Source organism: Amblyomma maculatum, chromosome 4, assembly GCF_055883805.1.
Source record: "Amblyomma maculatum isolate TAMU_Amacu chromosome 4, ASM5588380v1, whole genome shotgun sequence".
Lineage (NCBI taxonomy): Eukaryota > Metazoa > Arthropoda > Arachnida > Ixodida > Ixodidae > Amblyomma > Amblyomma maculatum.
Genome location: NC_139347.1, coordinates 156,083,344 through 156,106,425, shown reverse-complemented (window position 1 = coordinate 156,106,425; position 23,082 = coordinate 156,083,344). Strand labels below are relative to the sequence as shown.

General features: G+C 46.7%; 1 protein-coding gene across 3 annotated transcripts in view; it reads left to right on the top strand.

Moving 5' to 3' along the window:
- The window catches only part of LOC146193338 (uncharacterized), a 127,915-nt gene that overhangs the window by 18,945 nt on the left and 85,888 nt on the right, over window positions 1–23,082 (top strand). For 2 of the 3 annotated variants that reach the window (XM_084602691.1, XM_084602689.1), the window contains exons 3-5: window positions 3,100–3,117; window positions 3,182–3,233; window positions 7,935–7,956. In XM_084602691.1, the coding sequence (XP_084458817.1) occupies window positions 3,100–3,117; window positions 3,182–3,233; window positions 7,935–7,956 (92 nt within the window). The remainder of the gene's footprint in view (window positions 1–3,099; window positions 3,118–3,181; window positions 3,234–7,934; window positions 7,957–23,082) is intronic. The other variant, XM_084602690.1, reaches the window with a different exon arrangement.

Here is a 23,082-nt window from a genome sequence, read left to right as displayed (position 1 = left end):
AGGGATTCACGTGAAGTGTTAGTGGCCGCTACTGTCGCTGAGCCGTTGCAGAACCTCACAAGACTAGACGGGAAGGCGATACCGCGTGCAAGATGACGATGAGATGGTGCGATGAGTACGTCCCCGTCAGTGATGTGGTCAGAAACAACGGTAAGCAGTTTTTCGCACTGAGGAGGCAAAACAGTATCAGCGGCGGCAACTAGGGGATGATGTCGTTCAGAAACTTCAGATGAAAAATCGCTGTCTGTCATATGGATAACACGGTCGCCACAAGAAATTAACGCCGAAGCGGTTGACAAAAAATCCCATCCTAAAATCATCAGATGCGCACATGGTGAGAGCACAGCAAACTGCACATGATGGCGGACGCCGTCAATAACAATTCGTACGGTGCACTTTGCTAAAGGGCGCAAAGGGACGTCATTGGCTCCACGGAGTTCAGGCCCATCATATGGTGTCGTCACTTTTCGCAAACGGTAGCACAAATCAGCGTGAATGACAGAAATTTCAGCTCCTGTATCAATCAATGCTTCGACCGGTAATCCTTCAGCGAAAACAGAAATCACATTATACGGGCGATCTGGAGGAATTTTGGTAAGCTCGCAGAGTGCAGTTTGACCTCCGGAAACTGCAACGCTTAGTTTTCCGGATGGCGGACAGGGATAGTTGTTGCGGGTCGGAGAGGGGAAACTGAGCGGCGGTATGGGGATAGGGACCGACGTCGGGATGCATGGGTTCCACGAGGCTCAGACGAGGATTCTGGAGGTGGGGATGACCTTCGAGGTGGGCTTGGAGTAAACCGGCGTTGATAATATGAAGTTGGAGGGATGTCACTTTCAAAGGTATCGTAACCACGGCGCTCGTTCTGGAGGCGGCGACGACAGACGAGAGATATATGTCCTCTAATGCCACAGTAATAGCAAATTGGTCGGGAGGGGCGCCAAGGTGCGTAATAGGGTGGTGCAGGTTGAGCCGTCGTTATTGCATTGACGTGATTGTAGTTTGGTGCCGGTCGAGGCGGGGGAACTAAAGGAGGGGGGATGCTGCGATGTGCGCGTAAGTCGGTACTGAGCGGGTGCCGGAGCTCCAGATGTTATAGGTTCGGTGATTGTTGCCAGCTCTTCTTTGATGATGCTGCGAAGACCTGCGTCATTAGATGTTGCGGAAGAGTGTTCGCACCCGTGTCGACAGACAGGCTTGAGCGCCTGGAACTCCTCGCGGATGATGGCTCGAATAAGTGCCCGCAGGTCGAGATCAGCATAGGTCGGGCCAGTAGCGTTGGCGGGCTGCAATCGGGAGGACTGCAGCTGGTCGATGCGTTGGCAGGTCGTAATAATGGAATCAATAGTTGAAGAATTCTGAGCAACTAGGATGATATACGCCGTAGAATTGATTCCTTTCAAGACGTGGTGTACTCGTTCATGTTCCGCCATGGTGGGACTAATACGCCGACAGAGTGCAAGTATGGCCTCTATGTAAGACGCATATGACTCATCAGGACCTTGACGGCGTGAAGCGAGCTTGGTCTTCGCGATCTCAGTCCGAACTGCCGGGTCGGCGAAGTACTGTCGGAACTTCTGTTTCAAGGTGGTCCAGTGATTTGTTTGGGGCTCGCGGTTGATGAACCAAGTCCTGGCGACCTCAATAAGGTAGAACGAGATGTTGAGAAATTTCAGAGCATCGTCCCACCGGTTGTAGGCACTGCAGCGTTCGTAGGTGTCAAGCCAGTTATCGACGTCTTCATCGCGACGACCAGCGAACAGCGGCGGGTCGCGCTATCTTGTGGGCACAGTCGGAGGGGGTGGTGCAGCCGAGGTAGAGGGTCCGGCTTGTTCGTGGGTACTGTCGGTAGATATAGCGATGGTGGCAGTTGCCAAACGGCGACCGGAACGTAGCGACCGGAACGACCGGAACGTAGGCCCAAGGCAGCAAGGGGATCAAATTTTGCCTCCACCACATGTAAAAGAAGGCTAGGTCGAGACGGCGAGGTCGTGACGGCAAGGACAGCCAAGCCTTGTCTAGCGTTTTAATCCGATCACGAACCCAGGCGCGCGCCGGAGCCGGTGCCGAGGGACGATGATGATGGTATGTACAAATGAAAGAAGATCATGGCATGTACAAATGAAAGAAGGTCCACAGAAGGCTCACAATATATATATATATATATATATATATATATATATATATATATATATATATATATATATATATATATATAGTCTGCGTTTTACATTTTTTGTATATTTATTCTTTCTGCGCTACTGATACTATCTCCAGAAGTGTTAGAGGCCATTCCTGAACGATATCTCAACCCTCGTTTCCTCAACTCTTTCGCTTTTACGGCATGATTGAGTGCATAGCTTACTCCTAAACAGCGTCAAAAGTTTCCGAGACACTGTGGAAACTATATTGCATAAATACGAAATCCTGAGCATTGCTGGTGAAAGCACCATCACGTTTGAGCTCGCTATCATCAGAAACTAAATGCATCATCATTATAATTGCTAATGCCAATATTCCCCTTTTCACTAATTACAGCGTCATTGTCAGCTCTACTATTACCTTCACTGTAGACAAGAATAATTATGATGTTTGTTTCACGATCTCCAGGCGCGGCGCAGTTGCTTACAGCTCTAGGCTGGGGATCCATGGGATGTAGGCTTTATTCCCAGCGAAGACAAGATTTATTTATTTTTAAATGTCATCGTCATGGCACACAAGGAGTATTATTGTGTGCGTTTCACGATTCCAGGTGTGGCGTAAAAAAATTAGACACCGCATTCACTACGATATCTCACTGCATTGCCATTTGTTGAGAAAAACTATAGACATGCTCTTTCTAATTGAGTTGCACATCCTCTGCAAAACTTGCATGATGGACAGATATTGCGAATCTGTTCTTTCTACAAAAAGCCACTTCTGTACCATGATTGCCTATTTAAGGTAATTGTATGCAGAGGCTGACAATCATCTCCATAATAACATACCACCATGCCGAAATGTGTGTCCTTCGAAACGACAGGATGAAATATATCCTTTTCCTTTTTCAAGTAGAATATTTGTATGCTACATTAGGGTTTTTTTCGTTTTCTTTTGCAGAACTCCTATGTGTAAAAGGTACATGAAAGTCCAAGATATTAGTGTTTTATAATGCTGAAATTTGTTTCTTTTTACTTTTCAGAACTATAAAGAAAATGAATTCAAAAATAGTTCTGGGCGTACTCATGCTCAAGGTAAGAATTTTTCTCTACTCCACCGTCTTTGTTATGAGTTATCAGCCTTACCTGTGAGGTTATAGGAGAAATATGCAGCACAACATAGACGTAGAGTTCCTGCTTCTTGTTGATGGTTGACACGCAACTTTGTTACTGATAATCCTAAAAATGGTAAGTCAAACGCATCAGAGAGTTTATGAAGGATTTCATGGATAAACAGCAGGCGCAATGTGCAGTGCCGCCCAAAGGTTGCAAAAGCTGGGAGCTAATCAAGCTGGGATCTTAAATACGCGTTTATATAAAGCGCGATTTGTCACAGGAAGGTGTAGTTTTCTGTAATAAGTTTTGAATAATAAATTAGCCTCTGTTTGGGCAGCAGCAATGCCTGTATAATTTATTAAAAAACTCCAAATTACATGCCTTTCTTCACTGCTTCGTGGAAACTGAAAATGAAACCTGTTATATTACATAAGCAATTTTGCAAACAAAACTGCAATGAACGACTCAATGACGACCAGGAGGTTAAACATAACCAGCCCAGTGAAGAATAATCTCTTGCATATGGGATATAAGTAAATTGTGCTATTTGTTGTAGCGAATGTTCGTACAATTGAATATGGAGCGTTAGGGCCTATTTCTTCTTCAAGATTAAGATGAGTGCACTTGTAGGCGATTCGTTTGAAATACGTTGATTGAAGGTATTTTGTGAACCCTCGTTTTTCCTAAAGGCAATAGGGTAGACAAAGGTACCACACAGAAATCATTGTGCTTGATAGACCAGCTGCGCTACAAGGGTGTAGAAGAAACCGCTGAGATTTCATGCCCTAAAAATAAACATTTATTCAGATCGAATTAATATTACCTGATTGTATGATTCAACTCATTTTGATTAAAGCTACAGCGTCAATATTTTTTTTTCATTGCGACAGTTAATGCCGCTCCTATTGCAAAGACCAGTGCAACTAGATCCCAACGCCCCAGCGTCATACCTGATTATGGGCCCAATATGACGCTGGACACGGGGCGCACTGGGACGCGGCGTACTGGCGCGCTCCCCACTGGCGACACTGGTCGCTCGGAGAAAAAAATGCCTAGGACAAAATCTAAAAGCTAAAAAGTAACGAAGCATATCAAGTAGATTTAAAAAGCCAACAAAGAAAAAAAAGAGGGGCACCTAGCGCGCTTCGCACTAGCTACCTCTTAATCTTTAGCACTCTACGCTACGCACTCGGCCACGCCGAGAACTGGTAACCTGTCAAGCATTTTTGCATTTTAGTCCATGACCGCATTAAGACTGGGACTTCATGTTTCGCAGTCTACAGGTATTTGCTGCCGCTCTAACAATTACAACTTCTTGATCATTGGAGCTTGCTGTCTGCTCTAACGACTTTCAACTAATGTTCTGGATGCCTACGCTCACTATTTTGCGCACTGGAATCATTTTAACATGTGGAGTTTGACATCGCTGGCAAATTTACCAACGCCGGCTGGTGCTCTGCTATCGTAGGCGTAATTTTCGCTGAAAACGAAGCTTTAGTACCAACCTTCAAAGAAAAGAGTGCGACCTAGCTTCAATACCAGCAAGTACAGCAGCGACGACACTATTTTGTGTGTAACTAAACCTTATTTGTATGTAAACATTTCGGGAAGCGTTGCGATGACCGAGAACTCGGCTGCGTTATACACAGATCAAGAAGGAGCGCGAAAGCTTGATAAACACGCCAAATATTATGCATTACAAGCGCTGTACGTTTTCTTTCTCTTCTGGGCCCATCGACGTTCCTTGTTTTACTTGTTATTCCTGCTCTTTATACTGGGTCGCGGTGCAGGCTACGCTCGCTAATGCGTAGGCCCTGTTTGGAGTCTGCGATTGAGCCCGCATTGAACATTTTGGCAATAATCATGATCAGCTGTAAAGTTTGATATTCATGGTAGTCCACATTATTCAATTCTAGTTTGAGTTGTACGAAATAGTGTGTCATGAGATATCAGAGGCACGGCGATCGTGGTCTCTCTCGAAAGGCTAGAAACGACCTATCGAAACATGGAAACTCTAGAAACAAGATACTGCCTTTGTTTTTTTACAGGTTCGCAACGAACGTCGTTGCAAAAAGCGCTCGCTTGAACCATATTTTTCATGTGCGCCCCGATGGTCGATTGCGAGTGCGCTGTTGCCATGTTGGCCCCTGAGGGATGTTAACCGGTCGACGCCGCGCGCAGAACTAGACCGCTGTAAACGTTTGCGGCTGCGTTCCACTGGAACAAGCTGAATATGCTATCGTTGATTAGTACCGCTAATAGGTCTTACCTATTAAGCTTAATATTCTATAACGATTTCCTAAAATACTGAATCGCGCGTTTACGCCCGTGGCCAAGACAATATCAGCAGATAGTTAACAAGCGTCCATAGTAGTAAATATTGTCTGTGTACCGTATAAATAGCAATCTCATTGCATAATGACGAATGGGGATGGGCATTATTATCTCAATTATTACCAGTGTAGAAATAAATGTGTGTAGCAAAGTACAGAGTAGGGCCGTAAAAGAAAACAATATTTCTATAGAAATCAGAAATTCTGTTTGGTTTGGTTTGGTTTTAAGGGGTTTAACGTCCGAAAGCTACTCAGGGTATGAGAGACGTCGTAGAGGAGGGCTCCAGAAATTTAGACTATCTATGGTTATTAAACGTTGCCTGGCATCGCACTGCACACGGGCGCCATGCTGTTCGCCTGCATCGAAAAGCGGCCGCAGAGTGGCCGGGAAATTCGTATCCCGTTAACAAATATAGTGCTTGCTTCTCCCTGTCTTGCTCTATTGATCAAAATTTGAGGACAAATAAGAAAAGAACAACGTAAAAAGATTTTACAGCACCTCTCAGACGTCGGCAAGATGAACACGAGTCATCAAATGCGATGACGCTCAAAAAGCGCTCAGACATTTCCATTTCTTTCGGAGATATTTATTACTCTCCGTGAGTGTAGGGGGCAGAGATTGCGTAGAGGTCATGTACGCACGCATTGTCAATAGAGAAAACAACATTGCAGCTAACTAGGTGCAACACCCTCTCGCGCTGGGCAGTGAGCATCGCCCTCTTCATGAAGTTGCCACCTACGCCGCTCCTTTATTTAAGTTAGGCAAATGCGCAATCTGGCCGACTGCGGCCGCGGGTCGCTAGCGTAGCGTCGGGAAAATCAGATAAACGCGTTGCAGAACACCCAAGCCTTCGCGTAACTAAACCTAAGCATGCTTAGGTGCACGCCTAGCTTTTTTGTTTATCACGCTTGGTTTATAGGGATTAACGTCCCAAGGCACTAAGCCAATGAGGCGCGCTGTAATGGAGAGGTCCAGAAATTTCGGCTACCTGGGCTTTTATAACGTGCACTTACATGGCACAGTACACGCGAGGCATTTTTTTTTTTTGGCCTCCATCGAGAAGGAGCCGCCTCCGCCGTGTGTGCAGCAGTCCAGCGCTCTAGCCACTTAACCACAGCGGCGAGATAATTTTCTCGCGTTTAGCGTGCAGCGCATGTGATGACACAGCGTCTCGCTGTGTAGTAGTTTTGGTGTTTCTCTTAGAACACCTGTAAAAAATGTCTCTATGTTGCAAATTTGGAGACCTTCACGAGCTTTGTACCTCTATTATCTCTGCCCGAAATTCACAGTGATGGAGACCAGCTCAGATATTTTACTGTCGGGAACTGTTTTAAAAGTATCGCGCGAGTGGCTGTTGCGAAGTGCTACTTCGACGGAACACAAAGAAAAAAAAAACGCAAATAAATACTGAGAACTGCGTCGTCCTTGTAAATGCTATGCAATCCCTTGAAGCACGAGATTGTAATGCACCGCAGCCTCAGGAGCCTGCAACTGCTTGTTTTTATCCACTGCATATATATATATATATATATATATATATATATATATATATATATATATATATATATATAGGTGGGGTCATATCCTGGAAGAGATGAAAGTGCATTTCAAAAGCCTTGCGGGCTTATCATCAATCCTCGCTTAATATATATTCTAAATGACTCTCGATGACGGTGTGTGAATTAAGTTCTAAGGAACGTCTTCATGCTTGAAATATTACGAGATCACAACTGTGAAGCAAGAACACGCACACGACACGTAATGATAAAGCTCGGTTCAAATAGTCTCTGAACTCGTTCATAAACACTTCGTTAATCCGTATAAAAAATGACAGCCTGACTCCAGAAGAGCGGTCAGCGTGTAATTTGCCTCTTCCGATTTGTGTTGCCTCGCCTCTGATTTTCCTTTTCAGCCAGTTGACACTCGCGCCGCACCTTTACAAAGCAAGCCGACGGCACAATCTCTTTGATGCTTGCCTCTTGTACTTGCCAGGTTACCTGGTTCGTGTATTGAATTGGGGGCAGCATTGCTGTTATCACTGAGAGACATGCTTGTTAATGTTTAGAGCTTCTGTAAATTTTCATTTTCCTCCCACATATTTATGCTGAAAATTTCTTCTGGTCATGCACTATTGCGACATTTTAGGTTGCTCGTCGGAATGATAAAGAGGAAAAGAGAGAAGAGAGAAACAAATCTCTCCACTCTTGAGCGTTAGAAGTTGTCCATAAATTGTATACATGCTTGCTCTCAATTAGCTGCATCAAGTACAAAAACCTATTTTTATTAAGAATATTACTGTTAGCATTTGGTGGCTGCTTGTTTCTAATACTATGGTTGTTGTTGCAGGTTGCGGCAACCTTCATCCCAGGTAATGTTGAACTTTTTGTTCGGAATCAATATTTTGAGTAAATGAGAAAATGCTTATTGCACATTTTGTGTTGCTTATACGTGTGCGATGTAAGGGAAGAGAAAATAAGGTATAGCTCTTTCTTTACAACGTCATCTCTGGACAGCAAAGTACGAAAACCTTTTTTTTTTTTTTGGAAAGGCAGTTTTACTTGCCCTTGTAATCAAGCTGTGTCCTCGTGCTTCACTAAAGGGAATACCTCTCGAAACACGAAAAAAAAAAAAAACGGGTGCAAGAATTTGTGGCGTTCTCAGCCTGCGCTATTGTTTGTATATAATATATATGAACACTTTTATTCTTGACAGTATATGTCTGCTGAGAATGCTAATTAATGTCTCCATAAGTGCACCGCAGACGAATCTGAAGAAGCTGGTAACAGCGAGTAGACATCTATAAATGCTGAAACTCATATGCCGCTGCATTTCCACTATATGTGATGCACCAAACCGCTGTCCTTCTTTAAATGTCAACTCCGGTGGTTTTTTCATCATTTTGTGTTTTTGGTTGAATAACATTCCTCGGCACGTCCTGACGCCAACACAAAAACAGTTTTTCGAAATTCTAATTAGAAGTATTTTTAAAAAGGAAAAACAGAAAATCGAAACCGAAACTGCTTTCACGGCCAGAAACGACGTCCCACTTGACGAAATGGTGACGTCACACACAGTATTAGAAAAACACACGTACGCGCGTTGGATGGTGAAAATAACGTATGGAAATCATGAAGCATTGCATAAAATGTCTGAGGCAGTTCAATATAAGCCTCACAATTTCATAATCATGCGGGAAGTGGACAGTAACGCCGGTATACTGTTTGTGACGTCAGAAACTCAGTGTTGCCGGCAGAAATAGTCTCAATTTAAGCCATGAAAACAGCATATATTAAAGTCTTGTTGCGCGTGAACGAATTATTGTACGGCGCCCAAATTTTGTAGAATGCGTCACGACGGAGAGGAGAATCTAAGTAAAATTTTTATTTGAATATTCGATTGTCAAAAAACCTCCGGAGTTGCCCTTTAATACGAAAACGCTATAGATGAAGACTGATTGAGGGAAGACCTCACACCGCTAGCCTACAATTCGGCAAGATGACTTATTTTCGTTTGACGTTGTCTTCGTCTAGGAAAAAAAAGCGTTTTTGTCGAATCGTTGGCTAGCACACCGATGCTGTCCGCGCGAGCTTGTTTGCTTTAAGCAAACAACAGCGCAACAACGGAGACTAGAGATTCTCTGTTGGTGCGCCGTTTTGTGCTTAATTATGTACCAATTCGCACAACTCGCCGTCTTAATTGTTAACTTTGCTTTCCGTTTTACAAAATTTTTGTCTCCCTGCTCTCTAGCGAAGAACTCCGTATGCAGCAGGGTCTGCAACTGCTGCAGCAGCTGAAATGACAACGCAACGTGTTCGGCTATGCAAGTGCGCCTTTAGTGTTTTTACGCTCTCTGTTTACTCTGAAATTTGGTATTTGGAATAATCCATGATAGCATAATACAGCAAATGGGACTTTAAGCATAAAGGTAATGTTGCTGTGTTACAGAAATACTGCATCCGCAGTAGGAGCTTCTGGCAGTAAAGAAAAAATGCTGATTGGTCGTCAGGGTCAGGGCGTCGAAGCCTGATGTTCATAGTTAAGACACGAAGTTCTACACGCGCAGCTGAGACAACAACACTGAGTAGCTTCTAGCGTGCTCTTTTTCTGCACACTGGCCTTTCTTTCTGTACTTGCGACGCAAATACTACACTGTCATGTGGCTCGAAGAGTCGTTTTCTGTGTTATGGAACTTTGTGTGCATTACACGCACTGACAGGATAGCACGAATAATTTACTGTGTTATAGGGAGCCCAACCTCAAGTTTGGCTGCGCGTGTGCAGCGAGCGCTCCTGCGCAAGCGGCAAAATTTTGAAGCATTAGTCGGGCGCGGCGCTGATGCGGCACTTGACCGAACTTGTTTTGGCGTCTTCGCGTGCTGTTTGCGTCGCTCGCGTTAATTCTCTTTGTGATTTTGTGATTGCTCGCGCCGGCCCGCCGCCCTTGCTTCGCAGGCGTCCAAACAGGTGTGACAGCTGAGTTTAAAACATAGCTGGAGGGATTTCGCGACGCTCGAAATGTGGGGAAGTGTATTGTTGTGGTTTTGGCTGTCACAACAGTACCTTGAACACCAATAGCCGAGAACCGCACGTGAAGTTCTATCGTTTCTCAGGCAGATGGTGCGACCAAGAGAGGCGGCAAGCATGGATCACTGCTGTCCACAGTCCTTGTATTTTAATGCATGATGAGAGCCAGTCATACAGGCGAGCAGTTTCCTGTTGTAATTCAGTAATATTTCACAGCTGACGCCGACTGAGCCGTTGGCGGGTCAGGAAATGTGGCAGTTTGCTATTTGGAAAGTTACTGCAGGTTTGTCTGTTTAAATGATTTTATATGCGTCTAATAAAGTCGTCTTTCTCGATCTCGTTTACGGAACGGCTTACGTTGGGTTGTCATCGCCGGCGCTGCATGGACTCTGCGCTGGCTTCGTCTTTTGTTGGTATTTCTATTTGAGCTGCCAGATTTGCAGACGCTTTGGCGGAGTTCGATCTTGAATGACGATCGTACGCTTTGCTCCCGCCGGCCATTTCTTCCCATGGCTTTGGCTGTTCTGTCCCGATTCTTCTGTTGGACTCGTATATATATATATATTTCAATCGCAGTAGCCGCAGCTTTTGCCGCTTCGTTCCACGGTGTGTTCTTCGTGACAGGGTGCGTGGGCTCCGCGCAAATGGAGCCGTCGGCAGCCTTGTTCCACTAGAGCACTATGATAGGAAGGCGCGATTTGTAGCCTCCACAAAAGGTGTTTATCGCGGCCTTAATTGCGCCGGCACGCTTGCGAAACCGTCCAAATTACGATTGATAACTTGATGAGGGCACGTCAGCGACTCACTGTAAAAAGTGCCCACAAGAGAAGTCACTCAGACTACTTGACAAGCGCATCTACGTGCCTCATGTTCGTTTAGTTTTGTAGTGTCTAACGTACACCTCAGCGCGACAAGGGTACGAGGGGCGCTGTATTGGAGACTTGTAAAAATTTCACCCCCCCCCCCCTCCCTTCCGTGGTTATTTAACGGCCACGTATATTTCTAAGACCTCCTCGCAGTTCGCCTCCAGCGAGCGGTGACCGGAATCAAACCCGCGTGCCATGACCAGCAGTCGTTAACGCGTGAGCCACCGCGGCGGGGCGAGTGCTTGAATAAAACTGTTATATACCATATAAAAGCTATAGGAACAATGAAGTAACAACTACGCAGTGAAAATTTGCTTTTCTAGCCATTGTCAAGAAATGTCTCATTTACTTTGTGGAATTGAAATTACTCGATCAATTGCGGGACCAGGTGTTAGGAGCTGGATGGCGACCTCTGCAGCTAAGGCAAGCGTTGATTCACCGAACCGACGGCCAATTGCCTCGAAGGAGATCTGTCGACGGCAGCAATAATAGTCTCTGTAGCTGAAGTATTCTGAATAATCTGCAAATCTCATTTCACATCGGTGGATAAACGCACTCTGCGCCATGCTGTGATGTAACTCTACTTGTTATTGGATCTTTAATCCTTATTTAAAATCATCTGCAGGATAAGAACGTTGGTTTCTCAGCATGGGCCGCAATTTTCTGTTGATTTGTGCTAGGTTCCAGTGGAAAACAGGCCGTTTTTTACATCTGCAACCTCGGCGAATCTTTGCTAAGGGCTCTGCTCTCAGTCACATTTTGGTTTCCTGAAGGAAGCCAAGCTTCTTTCAGTAAAGTTGCTTCTTTTGAGGAGTATACAGCTTGAGCGGGTAGTTCAACAGCTGCTCTCATAAAAAGGTGGCGGTCTAATCGATGCTACGCCTAGATTATTCCAATGCAGTAATGTATACATGCTGGTCGATTTTCTGTTGGAATAAACTAAGTACAGCCTCTGAGGAAAGTCATTTTTGATCAGGAGTATGCTTCTATGCTGCTGCGCAGGACAGCGAGTAGCGGCATGTGATAATAGGTAACATAGCGCATGCCGGTTACGTGGACGTGTCGGGAAAAGATGTAATCAATACTACAAAATTCAATTCTGTTCGTGGCTTCTAGCGGGTAATCACACTAACCGCCGCTCATTAGCACTTTAGAAACATTGGTCGCAGTTGATGAGAGGGTCATCCAAAAGGAAATATTGCTATTCAAGCACAACCTGATTATTGGAGTATGTGGCTACTTTTGGAAATTTTGCGTCCCCTGGTGCGATTACTGCGGTTCAAACCAATTTGCCGTGCCTGTTGGCTGCGACACATGGCTCGACTGGTCCAATAGGTGCGGCTATCTTTGGTGCTCGGATAGAAGCATTCGCAGACTATCAATCTTGTACTTTTAAAATACGGTTACTTAAGCTAGCAAATTAAAAAGGCTATTCACTCTTAGTGATTCTTTGCCTGGCATTTATTTTGAAGTAACACACAACACAAACAGAACAACACACAATAACGTCTGAAAATCCTCTGATATAAACCGTGCCATGTCGGGATGTCCTTCTGAAGGCCTTGGTGTACGAAACACTGACGGACAACGGGAGACGAAAAAAGTAGCCATTAAATGCATTACTGCATTAAAATCGACTGTTCGCAGCAGGAGCAGGCCCCTGAAGGGCCTTGATGTGGTGGTGGAGGAGCGTCATTGTTCATGCGGCAGTTTCCCCTGACTCTAGAATAGATGCAATGTCTTCTGCCGAAACAGGTGTCTTGAAAAGCCGGCATCTTCTCATTGAGCACGCGTAAGTCGTCATTGCAAGTTTTCTGTCTTGCTTGAAGCTTTAACTCAAGAATATCTTCGGCATTCGATTTTAAACGTTTACTGCCTTATGTACCGGACAGGCCTGAAAAGTGCAATAGATGAGGCGTGATCTTTTATACTGTACATGCCTCGATGAAACCCTCTTCATCTCAGGTGAGGTTCGCTGGTGGAGCTCCTGGCGTCTTTCTGGAGTTTCGTTGACGTTCTTCTTCTGATGTCTAAGGAGAATCGATATTAACGATAACCTAGATATAGAGAGATGGCAGACACCAGGCCGCCTTTAACTGCTATTTATCCTCGGCTGTACCCCCGGCAGTATATATCCCACCATGGCACTCAGTCGCATCTGCCCCCCCTCCCCCCCCCCGTCTTGGTAAAAAAACCTCTACCAATGAAGGTTAATTACTAAATTTTGCAAAGAAGGAAACGTTAATCACAGCTTTCGATCATCAAAAAACCAGTTTCTCTCAAAAGTTTGCAACCGCTGTGTGCAACAGAAGTTTATTAAAGGCACTGATCAAAGAACATTTTTATGAAACTCCTATAATTTGTGGTAAATTGGAAACTGTCGCGAAAAAGCAAGAGCTCGCCATGCCATCGCTGCGTCCAGATTTCTCCCTTTGCAAAACATTGCAACTGATTTTCACCCACCATGCATTCGAAATCCCGCCTGAAGTGAAATTTTTTTGTACTGCACAAAAAAGAGGTCTAAAGTTACATCGTTTAGATAAGGAACACAATTGAGTAAAGGCTTTCGGAGCGCTTTTCGAACATTAGTTGAAAAATGGTTTGGACCAGGTTTTCCATGCAAGATTAGTAACATTGCGAAAGAAATTTGCAAAATTCTTCCTGAGCCTTGATGGAATAAGCCTCATAACAATGAAGAATATTTGTTGAAGAAAATGTTATTTGCATATTTAGGGCTATGCTCATTACACCGGTGTTCTTGGCAGTTTGAAATGAGTCAATTATTGCATTTGACCACGAGGAAGTCTCCAAAGAATATTCTCGTTTTTAAAGTCCTGTAATAAATTTTGTGATGATGTTTCTGCTATAATTAGTTCCTTGTTCGCCTACAGGCATGTGAAATTACCTTTATATATGGACGCTCCATATTTTCTCGAACAACACACCGTTCAGGGGTTTTAGGTGCAGAAAAGTGGCATTTGGTATGTTCTTTTGCCATGTTGTCGTATTATTTTGGAAGTCTACTTCGGCAGTCTAAGAAGGATAGTAAAAGGAGAAAAAGACATGTTCATTTCAGAATAAAGCGCGTTATACCGATTGTAGACCTGCTGTTGCATACTGGAGCCGAAAGGACTTGTTATATTTCCAAAATTTTATTTCTATCTGAACTTTTTAAGGCATGGTGTTGTCCTCAGATCTGCGTTACCTTTCGCAGAAAATAATTACAATCATTATCTGCTTGCGTGCTTCCACTCTAAATCTATCCCTACCTATATTTCTTAACTAGCCACACCTTCTGTCACCTTCGACCACTTTAAGCCTATAACCTGCTTATTTTAATCCGATCACTTTGCTGTCGACGCCCCTCCGACAAAAACACGTTTTCTAGAAATTCTCGGTCGCACAATAAATAACGCATATAGAATTTTGTCTTCGCATTACACCTACATGCATACCCATTCGTGTAAAATATTTAAAAATATACAGCGTTTACTGCCGGATCCAATTTGACCGCTTTTATCGTACAACATTGAACCATCACATTCGTTTTCATGAAAACCTACGCTGTCCTCATCCTGATCTCATCCGTTTGTTTTCCTTCACGTTTCTGCATCTTAGTTTGGAACATTTAAATTGGTCAAGCTTTTGCTCTGCAGAAATATTAGTAAAATGCATGGCGTCAATCAACTCACAGTGCCGCTAAATGGCATGTCATTTTATTCCTACTATCTGTGTTATTTAAGGCTTATCGTCCAGATGTACCGCCATTGTCGACAGAACGTGAACATTTGGGATGTAATTGACTCGCTACGTGTCGCATACACCATCGTTAACCATCCAACTCCTGAAGAATTTCTCTAGTTCTTTTAATTGCTGCTGTCAGCGCGTAGCGACATAAGCTGGAGAGATCACGCTAAATTGCCGCCGTGGTCTATTTATTGTTGCTATTCTACTGCATCTTGTGTTAACTGCTGCGGGGTTCTCACAGATATAGAGTACGTGGATAAGTGTGGCAAAATGTTACGGAGCTCATTGGGACGATTGAAAATTTCTCATGCGTTCCATACAAAACATGTGAGGCTTTTGAGGCTCATACCAGACCGGAGCGTAAAACGCCATTTCATATATGCACGAATTAAAGAAGCGCACAGTAGGCAAGGCGAAGTAAATTGTTGTGGACTGTTTATTTACATTTTAACATAGAGCTATGGAATAAGAAATCCCCCACGGGCTTCGCTTCACCTTCCCAACAGTCAGCTACTTCATACGTGCATATAATATATTGTTACGTTCCAGGAGGCGTACACACCACGTAAAACACACTCACACTGAGCGCGACACCAGCCCAGAGCGCACAGGGCGTCAGAACACAGATCCCTGCCAAGGATTCGGGACCCGAGCACGCACCATGCGCACACAAACTTCTTTAATTAGTTCATCCGTAGCATCACCCCCGGGTGCAGAAGCACCGTCCCGGTGTGGCTTAGCGAGTGTCAGAACAAGATAGATAGCATGGCTCAAGGCCCTAGACATGGACAATGCCGGAGGGTACGGTAGGGGAACTGCACGCGGGGAAGGCAGGTTAAGTCTCATAGGAGAGGGCTGTGGCTTGGCACCCAGAGCAACACAAGGGATCCATGCTACCTGGAGCTGTCGATGTGGAGGCTATAGCAGTGCTCTTGCTGAGAAGCTTGGGAAGCTTACGTGAGAACGGGCGTGTTAAGTTGCTGGGCCGTTGTGGAGGAGGGGAGCACTCCAAAACAGCCGGCTCGCGTGTTCTGTTTGTCTTTTCTTTCTGGTTGTTAACTTCGTTGTCAGGTTTTTTTTTATGAGTCCGCGTCCAGGCGCCCGTTGAACTTGAAATACGCGAGGAAAGGTTATTTGACCGGGAGTTCGGGGCTGAGACCTTGGAAGGTTTTGGTCGGACCGTGAGACAGAATAGGCATCTCGGCGCCAGACGCGAGAATTATGACTCTCGAGAAAAACAACCTGCGCCGCATCTGCCGCTCGTACCACTTAAGGGGCCTGCAAATGTGCACGCTGCAGTGACCTTTGGCCTGTGCGACCGGAGGAGTGTGCTGGTTGCTGTTGCAGCCACGTGGGAAACCCAGGGTCGTCTTACGGGTAGCACACGTTGTTTCAGTTTCAAAAACAGATCCGTACAAGTCAGGCGTGCCGGCGACGCGGAGACTGCGGAGAGCGAACCGCGTCGTCGTTTAACCTGTCAGCTCAGACCAATAACGGGCGAAGGTTTATGACTTCCCTGCTCAGCGCATTACCGATGGGACGGCACCGACGCAACCGTAAGCGGTCAAAACACAACACGAAAACGGACGGTCGCTCGGGAAGCGCGCCGTTTACACACAAGCGGTCTCGTGTTTCTGGCTGCGCGGCGCGAGCCAGGGGTGCCGTTTCTAATGCGATGCCTTCGTAGAATTCGAGCGGAAAGGCGCGCACCGCGCCGTCGAACTGTCAACTCTCGCGTGAACATAAATATCCCCGCGGCGCTCTCGCCCAGCCGGCCAAGACGCGGGAGAACAGGAGGGCACATCCGGTGCTGTCGGTTGACGGAACATCGCCGCAGCGCACGGCGCTCGTATTGATGAGCGTGGTAGCAATAAATTCTCTTCTTTTTCCCGCTCTTCTTACTGCCAGCAGGGTCCGGACACTACCCTCGTATTTCTTGCTGCCCTGTGTGCCCTTGCACGTGTATGCATGGCTGGTGAAAGTGAAAGTGGACGCGTCTTTGCTAATTTGTTTGGTCCCGCCCCTGATTTGGAGAGTATCTGTGCGTCGTCTCCACAGGGGGAAAGGGCGAAGCCCTGTGTGCCCTCTCACGTGTATGCATTGTTGGTGAAAGTGAAAGGGTGTTCATGTGTCTTTGCTAATGTGTTTTGTCTCGCCCCTGATTTTGAGAGAGTATCTGTGCGTTGTCTCCACAGGGGGAAAGGGCGAACGATTGGTGGGAGGCACGCGGTGCTCGCGAAGGACCAATCTCGGAGGTGCCGATGTTGCATTGGCTATTTGAAATGTGGCTTTGTCATTCTGATTGGCTCGAAGAAGCTCTTTTCCTCCGATTGGCCACGAAGTCGGTAACCAGGATGTTGAAAATGTATACCTAATATGGGTGTTTGGGGAGAAAAAGGACAAGACGGGTAGACAGACTGACTGCCGACTTACGACTGGTAGCAGGAGGTCGCGAACTGTGTTCGCAAAAGCAAAATGTGTTTTTGACCCATTCAATAAAGTGCCCGTAGCGCTCGAAAAGTTGTCCCATCCGTTTCCTGCAACGTGTCCCCGGATCAACGAACCATCTGGAACACCACATCATCTATATATATTATATAGAGAAAGTTAACTGGCGCAGTCGAGCAGGATGATCCGACGGCTTTCTGCTGAGCGGACAAGGACATCGGCGCTACGGGGCACGAGCTGAAGAGGACGACACCCTGAAGAGAGGTCCTGCAGTCACGGGTCGGACGGCGGCGACATCCTGGTGAGCGGCCCCGCAGCTACAGCTGAACACCACAACGCCTGGGCGTTTGCTGTAAACAAGAAACGTCTTCGAGAAGGCCTCCGTAGCTCGAAGAAGCGAAGAGATGGAGCTTGGAAGGAGACCACCAGACCCCAGCGGAGCAACGACCTGGTAGAAGACTGAAGTTGAGGTGCTCGGATCGATGACACCGACCACAAAGAATCGGCGACAGTAGAGGCCTCAGAAGCCAAGGCCTCATGACAGCGCCAACAACTGAGTGAGTTTCTCCGCTCTCACTTCACTTGCCTCAGCATATGCGCGTGAGCCGCAGGGTCGATGTAAAGCATCTCGCAATGGCTGCATTTTGTTGGTGGGCGGAATATGACGGTGCACACGACGCTTGGTATGCGCCAATGTCAGATGCAGAGACTGAGCGAGCTAAGGAAAAAGAGGAAAAGGACAGAAGCGAAGCGGATATCCGCGATCTGCTCCGGCAATTAGCCATAGCCGAGGAAGATCTCAGGCAGGAAAGGATACGGTTTGAAGAAGAGCGCTCACGGAGAGCGGCGCGTGAGCTACCGGAGCCGGTGCAGATTCAGGCGCACAGTAGCGTAAATTGCCCTGAGCAAACGCTGATTGAGGCAGTTGGTGAGGTTAGCAGCAGCAGGGGCATTAAGTTCGTTCTTGCAGAGAACGTAAAAAGGAATGCCAGATTCCTGCAGAGAGTGCTGTCATTTCCTGTGATTCGGAGAGCGCAGTTGATGTTTGCGTCGAGGAGCCTCGGGTTGTGGAAACAACCGGTGTTGAGAGAGACAGGCAGTCTCCTATCTCTGAGGTAGAGGTATGCTCTACGGAGGCGCCTGCAAAAGTGACCGCCATTGATCGAAATGTGCAGGTCGAGTCTTGCGATGTAGCCGAATGTGCTCATCATGCTAATGAAGCGAATGAGAGCAAAGACGCGAAATGCTTGGTTGGCGCGAGCGCTGAACCTGTGTTTCCGACCGGAGCGGCTGTGTGCCAGGAAGGATGTGCTGAGACCGGCACAATAAAGACAGTGACCGCGACATCAGTAGTAACATCCGAGAAGCCAGCAGCCGAACAGCTGGATAGACGGGACGATCCTGACCCAGAAAACACGGGTTCATGCGAAGATGTAAATGAGAGGAGTCCGAGGCATGCTCTGAGCGATGGCGACGGAAATTGCGTCCCACGCTTTGAAAACAGCAAACTAACCTTGCCGCAGCTAGCGATGGAACACGACCAGTGTTGGGACCTCGTTATGCATCTGCTCAAAGGACGGATTGCTAAGGCGGAGCCTCCGGAGAGTGAGCTCTTTGAGCCAGGCAAGATAGCCCCAGAGACAAATTTTGGGTGCATTCTTGTTCGCGCTTTCGCGGAAGCGTGTGCGCCGAGTAAACAATCAGCTAGCGTTCTCTGCGATGCAGGAGAACAGCACAGCCAGAAAGCAGGGCGCGTGCGATTATCTTGCATGCTGCGGCTCGTCTGTGCCGTGCGAGCAGTCAAGGCATTTGATCCCGGTGGCAAGCGCTGTGCGCTGAATGTTCGCAACCTTAACCCACTCTGCCACTGCCAGTTTATGACGGGCATAAAGGTCTCCTGTGGCTCGACCACGCGCTGAGGCAGTGACTGAGAGGGGAGGAACGTTGACTATTGATAGACCTGGAACAGGGAGTGGACAGGCATTCCTGTGCGGCACATGTGTATTGTGTGAACTTCTGCTCTTTGTGCTTGATCATGCTGTGTTTATTGCTTCGTTTGGTGTTGTGTATGTCAAGCTGTGTTGCATTGTATGCTGTTTAATTTATTTACCGTTTACAAACGCACACGGAATATTTTCGTTCAGGGCGCGCACGTCTCTGCACGAAAGTGTTGTACTGTATATAGTGTTTATACGTCGTGGTGACCAGTGTCCGATACTATTGAGGTTCGTTTTTTTTTGTGTGTGTGTGTTGTTGTTTTTTCGTTAGAGCTGTGATTGTGAATTATGCTGTAAGCGGCGATGTAATGTGTCAGCCGGTACAGTTAGGCACGGAGTTGTATGGCGCTTCAGTGGCATAATTCCTAGATTTTTCTAGATTTGTAAATCAGACCCCATGGTCACGTCGTTGGGCGCAGCTTTGTTTACGCTTTTGCTCTGTATGCCCAAAATGTTTCCCCACGTAGCGGGGGACACGTGTTGTGCGGACAGCAAGTGTACGCACAACATTCTTAGTGGGAAGGTGTTAAGTTGCTGGGCCGTTGTGGAGGAGGGGAGCACTCCAAAACAGCCGGCTCGCGTGTTTTGTTTTTCTTTTCTTTCTGGTTGTTAACTTCGTTGTCAGGGTTTTTTTTTATGAGTCCGCGTCCAGGCGCCCGTTGAACTTGAAATACACGAGGAAAGATTATTTGACCGGGAGTTCGGGGCTGAGACCTTGGAAGGTTTTGGTCGGACCGTGAGACAGAATAGGCATCTCGGCGCCAGACGCGAGAATTATGACTCTCGAGAAAAACAACCTGCGCCGCATCTGCCGCTCGTACCACTTAAGGGGCCTGCAAATGTGCACGCTGCAGTGACCTTTGGCCTGTGCGACCGGAGGAGTGTGCTGGTTGCTGTTGCAGCCGCGTGGGAAACCCAGGGTCGTCTTACGGGTAGCACACGTTGTTTCAGTTTCAAAAACAGATCCGTACAAGTCAGGCGTGCCGGCGACGCGGAGACTGCGGAGAGCGAACCGCGTCGTCGTTTAACCTGTCAGCTCAGACCAATAACGGGCGAAGGTTTATGACTTCCCTGCTCAGCGCATTACCGATGGGACGGCACCGACGCAACCGTAAGCGGTCAAAACACAACACGAAAACGGACGGTCGCTCGGGAAGCGCGCCGTTTACACACAAGCGGTCTCGTGTTTCTGGCTGCGCAGCGCGAGCCAGGGGTGCCGTTTCTAATGCGATGCCTTCGTAGAATTCGAGCGGAAAGGCGCGCACCGCGCCGTCGAACTGTCAACTCTCGCGTGAACATAAATATCCCCGCGGCGCTCTCGCCCAGCCGGCCAAGACGCGGGAGAACAGGAGGGCACATCCGGTGCTGTCGGTTGACGGAACATCGCCGCAGCGCACGGCGCTCGTATTGATGAGCGTGGTAGCAATAAAGTCTCTTCTTTTTCCCGCTCTTCTTACGGCCAGCAGGGTCCAGACACTACCCTCGTATTTCTTGCTGCCCTGTGTGCCCTTGCACGTGTATGCATGGCTGGTGAAAGTGAAAGTGGACGCGTCTTTGCTAATTTGTTTGGTCCCGCCCCTGATTTGGAGAGTATCTGTGCGTCGTCTCCACAGGGGGAAAGGGCGAAGCCCTGTGTGCCCTCTCACGTGTATGCATTGTTGGAGAAAGTGAAAGGGTGTTCATGTGTCTTTGCTAATGTGTTTTGTCTCGCCCCTGATTTTGAGAGAGTATCTGTGCGTGGTCTCCACAGGGGGAAAGGGCGAACGATTGGTGGGAGGCACGCGGGGCTCGCGAAGGACCAATCTCGGAGGTACCGATGTTGCATTGGCTATTTGAAATGTGGCTTTGTCATTCTGATTGGCTCGAAGAAGCTCTTTTCCTCCGATTGGCCACGAAGTCGGTAACCAGGATGTTGAAAATGTATACTTAATAAGGGTGTTTGGGGAGAAAAAGGACAAGACGGGTAGACAGACTGACTGCCGACTTACGACTGGTAGCAGGAGGTCGCGAACTGTGTTCGCAAAAGCAAAATGTGTTTTTGACCCGTTCAATAAAGTGCCCGTAGCGCTCGAAAAGTTGTCCCATCCGTTTCCTGCAACGTGTCCCCGGATCAACGGACCATCTGGAACACCACATCATCTATATATATATATTATATAGAGAAAGTTAACTGGGCGACTTGGCGAACATTCTCGGCACTGGGAAAGACTTCACGAGGGTATTCAGAACGGGCGGACCACATGTTCGAAATAATGTGTGTAGGGAAGCTGTGGCTACTGGCCGTAGAGGAGGTAGAACGGATACTAACCAGCAGTGCCGTGACGAGTTGAGTTATATTATAGAGGGTGTCCAGTAAAGAGTTAAAAAATAATACATTTGAAGTAGCCAACGGCAACCAATTGCATACAGCTCAGGCTGTTTTTGTTTTGCAATTAATCAAGTAGTAATTAAGATAATATTTCTAAGTTACTCAATATTAGCTTTATTCAGTCATCATCATCATCATCATCATCAGCCTGATTGTACCCACTGCAGGGCGAAGGCCTCTCCCATATTTCTCCAATTAACCCGGCTCTGTGCTAGCTGTTACACTTGACCCCTGCGAACTTCTTAATCTCATCCGCCCACCTAACTTTCTGCCGCCCCCTGCTCCGCTTTCCTTCCCTTGGAATCCAGTTTGTTACCCTCAGCGACCATCGGTTATCCTCTCTTCGCACTACATGTCCTGCCCATGTCCATTTCTTCTTCTTAATTTCTACTAGAATGTCGGTAACTTGAGTTATTTCTCTGATCCACTCTGCACGCTTTCTATCTCTTAATGTTACCCCTACCATTTTTAGTTCCATAGCCCTCTGGGTTGTCCTCAACTTAAGTAGAACTCTCTTTGTTAGCCTCCACGTTTCAGCCCCATAGGTGAGTACAGGCAAGATGAAACTGTTGTATACTTTCCTCTTGAGCGATACCGGTAAGCTGCTAGGCATCATCTGCGAGTGCTTGCCAAATGCGCTCCACCCCAGTCTTATTCTTCTTGTTATTTCTTTTTCATGGTCCGGATCTGCGGTTACTACCTGTCCTAAGTAGACATATTCGCCTACTACTTCCAGTACTTCGCTACCTAATGTAAACTGCTGTTCCTTCCCGAGGCTGTTGAACATTACCTTAGTCTTCTGCATACTGATTTTCAAGCCTACCTTTCTACTTTTCCTGTCTAGGTCATCAATCATTATTTGCAGTTCATCCTCCGAGTTGCTTAGCAAGGCAATGTCATCAGCAAATCGCAGATTACTGAGGTATTCTCCATCTACCCTTATCCCTAACTGCTCCCATTCCGAGTCTCTGAATACTTCCTCTAAACAAGCTGTGAATAGTACTGGGGAGATTGTGTCACCTTGCCTAACACCTTTCTTTATGAGAATTTTGTTACTTTCTTTATGCAGAACTATAGTTGCTGTGCAGCCACTATATATATCTTCCAGCACTTTCACGTACGGCACGTCTACCCCCTAGTTTCGCGATACCTGCATCACCGCTGAGGTTTCAACTGAGTCAAATGCTCTTGCGTAATCAATGAATGCTATGTATAAGGGCTGGTTATATTCCGAGCATTTTTCTATCACCTTATTGATGGTATGGATATGATCGATAGTAGAGTACCGTTTCCGAAACCCTGCTTAATCCTTTGCTTGATTGCAGTCTAAGGTTGCCCTGATTCTATTAGCGATTATCTTAGCAAATACCTTATACGTAACAGACAGTAAGCTGATTGGTCTGTAATTTTTAAGGTCCTTAGAGTCCCCTTTCTTGTGAATGAGGATAATGTTTGAATTCTTCCATGGTTCCGGTACCGTCGATGACACCAGGCACTGCGTATACAGGGTGGCCAGTTTTTCTAGCACGATATCCCCCCCGTCAT